The 7,135-nt window shown below is 39.7% G+C and overlaps 1 protein-coding gene across 1 annotated transcript; it reads left to right on the top strand.

Moving 5' to 3' along the window:
• Nucleotides 1-3,235: 3,235 nt before the first annotated feature.
• Nucleotides 3,236-4,186, top strand: LOC123947982 (olfactory receptor 52D1-like). The gene has a single exon (XM_046014356.1). It carries the CDS (start codon nucleotides 3,236-3,238, stop codon nucleotides 4,184-4,186), a length of 951 nt encoding a protein of 316 aa, XP_045870312.1.
• Nucleotides 4,187-7,135: the final 2,949 nt, after the last annotated feature.

Genomic DNA, 7,135 nt, shown 5'->3' with positions numbered 1-7,135 from the left:
AACAGCCTAATAGAAATTCTTCCTTTAACTCAAATAAGATATACATTGTTCTTCATTTTTGCTGTCTCTTAGTGGCAGTACAGAACAAGTTCATTTCTATTGTACTGAAGGATCCCAAATACCACAATTGTTTCTCTGTCCCAAAGGCGATTAATGAGGGGAACACAACGACATCATCATATTGATGGGATTGAGATCATGGAGGAACCATTCCATCTCAGTTCTGGTGAGAGTCCACCAAACCCAGTTACAAGAGAAGTGGTTTGGGATATCTCTGAAGATCTTAATTTAAAAGTGGATGAAATCACAGTGCCTTCACCCTTGGATTACAGACTCAAGAGAAGCCAATATGTCTTTCAACTTGAGGAACTAAGTGAAGTTTCTTCTTCTGACAGGTAAGTATACAGACCAATGAACTCTGAGACGTGCAAAAATATGAGAAATATCTGTATGCTTCTTAAATTATAGAAACTGTTTTATGATGTTTTCCGTGATTTTTCTCAATTCCCTGTCAACCTTATAAAATAAGAAATATCATCTGCGTTTTATATTATGAAACTGAGAACAGAGGGGAATAAGACAACTAACAACTAACTGCAATTAAGCCAGATTTTGAACCCAAGCAGTCTGAATTCAGTCTCTGATCTCTTATTTTCCAGACCACATAAAGAGGGTGACAATCCTAGGAAGTGAGTTACGCAAGAGTGGTCTGAAGCGTTTGAGGAAGACTCAGATTTGGAGACTAAATTGTATTTCCTTTGTGAAGCTTTCTCAGATAAGACCTGGCTTATATATTTTTCTTCATAGCATACATCAACGCAGCATTTCCACATGTATATTGGAGATTATTTGATTGATTATGTCTTCTCATCAGCAAGCCTAATATATCATGGATTATGCATATTCTTACTATTTAGTATGAACAACACATCTAGAAAAGTGTCTGGGACATAGTAGGCTGTCAATAATGTGCTTTTTGACAAAGTAATAAAATGAAAGAGCAATTTTAGAAAACTTTAATATTAATAGAAATATTAATTTCATAAAATTGGAAGCCTGAGACACTGAAGAGGAATAGTGCTTGTCTGATGTGGATTGTTTACAGATATTGACTTAAGGAAAGGAGAAATACTCTCAGAGTCAGAGGTCTGGAAATTGAAAATGGGTGCCTCAAGAAAGCATAGAATTTCTGCCATTAGAGTTGTATAAGCCACTTCCAGATGACTACTTCTCAGGATATCACATATGGGAGCCAAGCATCATAAAATTATTGAACAATACATTCTTTATAACTTATTTCCCAGATACGTGAAAGATTCTATTTCATTAATTTTTCTATTGTTTAAAACACATAGGTATTCTATGGACAGAATTCAAACAATTTATACTTTTCAAGATGGACATTGAAATGTTTATAGTTACTTGCTATTAGAACTCAATTACTGCATTTTAAGGACATAAAAAATTATAATAAAATTGTAGTAAATTCCATTTCATGGCTTAAAAAGTCAAGCAAAGTAATAATTTCATTAGTAATTAAATCTTATAATAACATCATATCCTATGTGACTTGTAGCCATGTTAGTTATTAGCATGAGATAATAAACTTGCAGTAACATCTGAGAAGTGCATATTTCAATTAATAAAACAAAATTAGTTGGTCTTTCTAAACAGTGAATCTTGGAATACTGAAAAAAATTAAATTAAAAAAATTTCAAAATAAAAAAATAAAAATACAACTGGACATGAATCAGATTAAAGAAAGGATATTCTTTTTAATTATAGAATTTTTTGATCTTGTCTTAGATGTTTCCACTATCCACTATTCTTTTGAGGGGAGGACAATTGGATGAACTTAATGTTAATGTAAAAAAGAGGGTCTTGGGTCCCAAACCCTGGACTCAGAAAGGTAAGAATTATGACTCTGACTTCATCTACAAGGATCTCTCAAAGCAAGATGACTCCAGGGAAAGATGCCTCCCTCATTCTTTTCTGCTTGACTGTTGTCATAATTTTAATCTATAGCCCAGTCACTCCCTGAAACCTTCCCTTACTTAACTCCACCTGTGAGCCCCTGGTCTTGGGGGGAAGTCTTTCTACTTCCCTTCCAATGATATGCTTCGTTTGGAGACTTCGGGAAGCACACACCTGTGAGGCTCCTGGCCTGACCATTCATGTCAGGGCCCATACATTAAGGCAAACAAAACAGACTAAGGCAGATATATCTTATAATCCAACTAAATCATGCGTCCAATCAAGAAATTAGATAGAAATGTATTGTATCTGTAGATTGGATTAGAGTACAAATGTATTGAAGAGCTAAATATGAGCACATTCTAGAGTATATTGAGTGAAAAAAACAAACATGATGGGGATCTGGTAAGAAAAGATCTTCTCTGAGCCAAAGAAACACCATTAATCAATTGTGGTCACTTTAAAAAGTCTGTTAAATAATTAATTTCTTGTGTTCAATCTTTTATCTGTTTACCAATTAAATGCTATTTTTTGGTCTTATGTATATAAGGCATTACTGCCAGGGCCGTGTAATACAAAAACCATTTTTAAATATGTAGGTAAGGGTAGGGAAGTCACTAGTGTTTGTGAAGTTCCTGGATTAGTGACAGCAGGCACTGTTGTCATCCCTTGGACTGAGGGGACAAGAGGAGGACATGGTTATAAGAAGAAACCAAGGCCCAAGTAGGATAACGATAGAGAAAAAACCAGCTTGCAGCAATCCTATGGGGAGGGAGTTGAAGGAATAAATCCCTCACCTGCCTTTAATCTTCTGCTGGTGTTTCCTGTGGTCAAACCCAATCAGAAGTGGGTGAGCAGGAGAGTCTGGACTGGACTATATCCAGGGTCCCAGGACCTAGAATATGATGGGAAGTGTTGGGTTTAGACCAGAGGAGGGTAACACAAGGGATTCTGAGTAGCATACACTAAGAAAGGTTATATTTGTGTTATTGGTGATGAATTTCACATGATAAAATATTTCCTAGGAATGTAGAGGCTTCACTGATTGATGGGAAGCCTAGAAGTAGGCATATTATTTACAAAGCTATGTTAATATCCCAGGCAAGAAATGAGGAAGGCATGACTTGGAGTAGAATTGCAAGGAATGAAGAGAGGCAAGAAACTGAATGGTTTTGTGGGAAGAATACGTGACATCTAGGATGATCCATTTCATTTTCTAACCACTTTCAGGAAGACAAAGCCGTGTGTTCTCTTCATCATTATGCTTTCTGCATCGGTCACCAATGACACTGCCTTCCATCCTTCCACATTTATTCTACTTGGAATCCCTGGGATGCAAGACCAGCACATGTGGGCTGCCATCCCCTTCTGCTCCATGTATATCCTTGCTCTCATTGGCAATGGCACCATCATCTATATCATCATGACAGATAGAACTCTGCATGAGCCAATGTACCTCTTCCTGTGCCTGCTTTCTATCACTGACCTGATTCTCTGTTCCACCACATTGCCCAAAATGCTAACAATCTTCTGGCTTAGGTCCCACATAATTTCCTACCATGGCTGTCTCACACAGATGTTTTTTGTTCACACTGCCTCTGGCACAGAGTCAGCTGTTCTACTGGCCATGGCTTTTGACCACTATGTGGCTATCTGCCGACCGCTTCATTACACATCCGTCCTCAATGCCGCAGTGATTGGGAAGATGGGTCTGGCATGTGTGGTCCGTGCCCTCCTCTTTGTTTTTCCATTTGTCATCCTCATCGAATGCTTGCCCTTCTGTGGACACCACATCATCCCCCACACCTATTGTGAGCACATGGGCATCGCCAAGCTGGCTTGTGCCAGCATCAAGCCCAACACCATTTATGGTCTCACTGTGGCACTTTCAGTCACTGGCATGGATGTGGTCCTCATTGCCACCTCCTATGGCCTGATCCTGCAGGCTGTGCTGCACCTGCCCACCAAGGATGCCCAATCCCGAGCATTTAGCACTTGTGGGGCCCATATCTGTGTGATTCTTATTTTCTATGTACCAGCCTTTTTTTCCTTTTTCACCCACTGCTTTGGCCACCAAGTACCTCCTCATGTCCACATTGTACTTGCAAATCTCTATCTCCTTGTGCCCCCTGTTCTCAACCCTCTGGTCTATGGCATTAATACCAAGCAGATCCGCCTGAGAATATTTGGCTTTTTTATGGGAAGGAGGTAGCTAGACTCTCTGTGTACCCCAAGGATCAATGGGAAAAGTTACAATTAATCTGTCACCTTCCTTGAGCTGGAGATTTCTGTTTCTGGTAATTCTAGCAAGCCAGCATCATGTATTATCTGAAAGAGTTTGAAGTGTTTAGAACAACACATTTATACTTGCTGAATCTACAGAATACTATTTTCCTGTTAGGTTATTATGTGGCTCGTCATGTGGCTGTAGGCTTTGAATCTTTGTAGGAAAACATCAGGAGGCATGGTAGTAGTACTTTTGACAGTAAGAGCCAGTAAGTTACTCTATTTTCAGAAAACCCAGCACTGGAAAGAGGAAAAGGGATCAGAAAAGATTTACTCACATACAGCTTCAAGAAATTGAGAAGGACACACACATCCATGTTGACCGATGGCCAGCACTTTCGTAGACCAAGACCGATTGCAGTAACAGTGTCAACCGTAGACAAAAGATGGGCTGAGAGGCATCCCAGGATCTTCTGGATCTGGCATTAGATTTAAACAGATGGAGACAGATGACTGCTATTCAACTCTTTGTAAGAAGTTTGGTAGCACATGTATCAATGGGAAAGCCATAACTCATTTTTCTCAAAGAATTGTTCCAAGAAATGACACTTTGGAGCAAATATAGTCACTTCATTTCTGACGATCTTTGTATTTTTGCCCGATATTCTCTGCGCGATGAACTTTACATGTAAATGATTTTGTGGGCCACTATGGAGGTAGTGTGACCTTTTGTGTGCCTCATTTAATCAACATTTTGGGTATGTACAAAATCAGAGGATATAGATTTTCCTGCTAGTGCTAGCCAGGGTACCCAGGATAGTCAGAGTTAACAAGTAGTTTTTTCCAAAGAGCTGGCCATCATGATTTAGCACAGACTTACCTTCCGTAGGAGCTGGGGCGTTAGTCTTTTATACCTTGAAAGAGATGAAAGCAGAGAACCAGTTTATCCTCATACACAATGCATAAGTCTTCTCCTGAGCCAGTTTTTCACTGTTTATTTTCTTTGATCAGAAACTCTCCATCTTCTTCTTCTTCTTTTTTTTTTTTTTTGTTTATTTTCAGCGTAACAGTGTTCATTGTTTTTGTACCACACCCAGTGCTCCATGCAGTATGTGCCCTCCCTATTACACACCACCTGGTTCCTCAACCTCCCAACCCTGCCGCCCCTTCATAAACCTCTGGTTGTTTTTCAGAGTCCATAGTCTCTCATGTTCATCTCCCCTTCCAGTTTCCCTCAACTCTCTCTCCTCTCCATCTCCCCATGTCCACCGTGTTCTTTGTTATGCTCCACAAATAAGTGAGACCATATGATACTTGACTCTCTCTGCTTGACTTATTTCGCTCAGCATAATCTCTTCCACTCCAGTCCATGTTGCTACAAAAGTTGGGTATTCATCCTTTCTGATGGAGGCATAATACTCCATTGTGTATATGGACCACATGTTCCTTATCCATTCATCCGTTGAAGGGCATTTTGGTTCTTTCCACAGTTTGGCTACCATGGTCATTGCTGCAATAAACATTGGGGTACAGATGGCCCTTCTTTTCACTACATCTGTATCTTTGGGGTAAATACCCAGCAGTGCAATTGCAGGGTCATAGGGAAGCTCTATTCTTAATTTCTTGAGGAATCTCCACACTGTTCTCCAAAGTGGCTGCACTAACTTGCATTCCCACCAACAGTGGAAGAGGGTTCCCCTTTCTCCACATCCTCTCCAACACACATTGTTTCCTGTCTTGCTAGTTTTGGCCATTCTAACTGCTGTCAGGTGGTATCTCAATGTAGTTTTAATTTCAATCTCCCTGATGCCTAGTGATGATGAACATTTTTTCATGTGTCTGATAGCCATTTGTATGTCTTCATTGGAGAAGTGTCTGTTCATATATTCTGACCATTTTTTGATATGATTATCTGTTTTGTGTATGTTGAGTTTGAGGAGTTCTTTTTTTTCTTTTTTTAATTTTTTTTTTTTTATTTGACAGAGAGAGATCACAAGTAGGTAGAAGGGCAGACAGAGAGAGAGGCGGGAAAGCAGGCTTCCCGCTGAGCAAAGAGCTTGATGCGGGGCTCGATCCCAGGACCCTGAGATCTTGACCCAAGCCAAAGGCAGAGGCTTAACCCACTGAGCCACGCAGGCACCCTGAGGTGCCTTTATAGATCCTGGATATCAACCTTTTGTCTGTACTGTCATTTGTGAATATCTCCTCCCATTCTGTGTGTTGCCTCTTTGTTTTGTTGACTGTTTCCTTTGCTGTGCAGAAGCTTTTGATCTTGATGAAGTCCCAAAAGTTCATTTTCGCTTTTGTTTCCTTTGGCTTTGGAGACATATCTTGAAAGAAGTCGCTGTGACTGATAACACAGAGGTTACTGCCTATCTTCTCCTGTAGGATTCTGATGGGTTCCTGTCTCATGTTGAGGTCTTTTGTCCATTTCAAGCTTATATTTGTGTACAGTGTAAGAGATTGGTCGAGTTTCATTCTTCTACCTACCGCTGTCCAGTTTTCCCAGCACCATTTATTGAAGAGACTGTCTTTTTTCCATTGTATATTTTTTTCCTGTTTTGTCAAAGATTATTTGATCATAGAGTTGAGGGTCCATATCTGGGCTCTCCACTCTGTTCCATTGGTCAAAGTGTCTGTTTTTATGCCAGTATCACGCTGTCTTGGTGATCACAGCTTTGTAGTAAAGCTTGAAATCGGGTAACGTGATGCTGCCAGATTTGTTTTTGTTTTTCAAACTTTCCTTAGCATTTCGGGGTCTCTTCTGATTGATACAAATTTTAGGATTATTTGCTCCAGCTCTTTAAAAAATACCAGTGGAATTTGATTGGAATGGCGTTAAAAGTATAGATTGCTCTAGGCAGTATAGACATTTTAACAATGTTTATTCTTCCAATCCAAGAGCATGGACCGGTCTTCCATCTTTTTGTGTCTT

The sequence above is a fragment of the Meles meles genome, chromosome 8, assembly GCF_922984935.1.
Source record: "Meles meles chromosome 8, mMelMel3.1 paternal haplotype, whole genome shotgun sequence".
Lineage (NCBI taxonomy): Eukaryota > Metazoa > Chordata > Mammalia > Carnivora > Mustelidae > Meles > Meles meles.
Note: the sequence above shows the minus strand (reverse complement) of the source record. Positions and strands in the feature narration are given on the sequence as shown.

Bases quoted from the DNA above. Each gene is read 5' to 3' on its own strand.
- LOC123947982 (XM_046014356.1), top strand. From the start codon at position 3,236: ATGCTTTCTGCATCGGTCACCAATGACACTGCCTTCCATCCTTCCACA.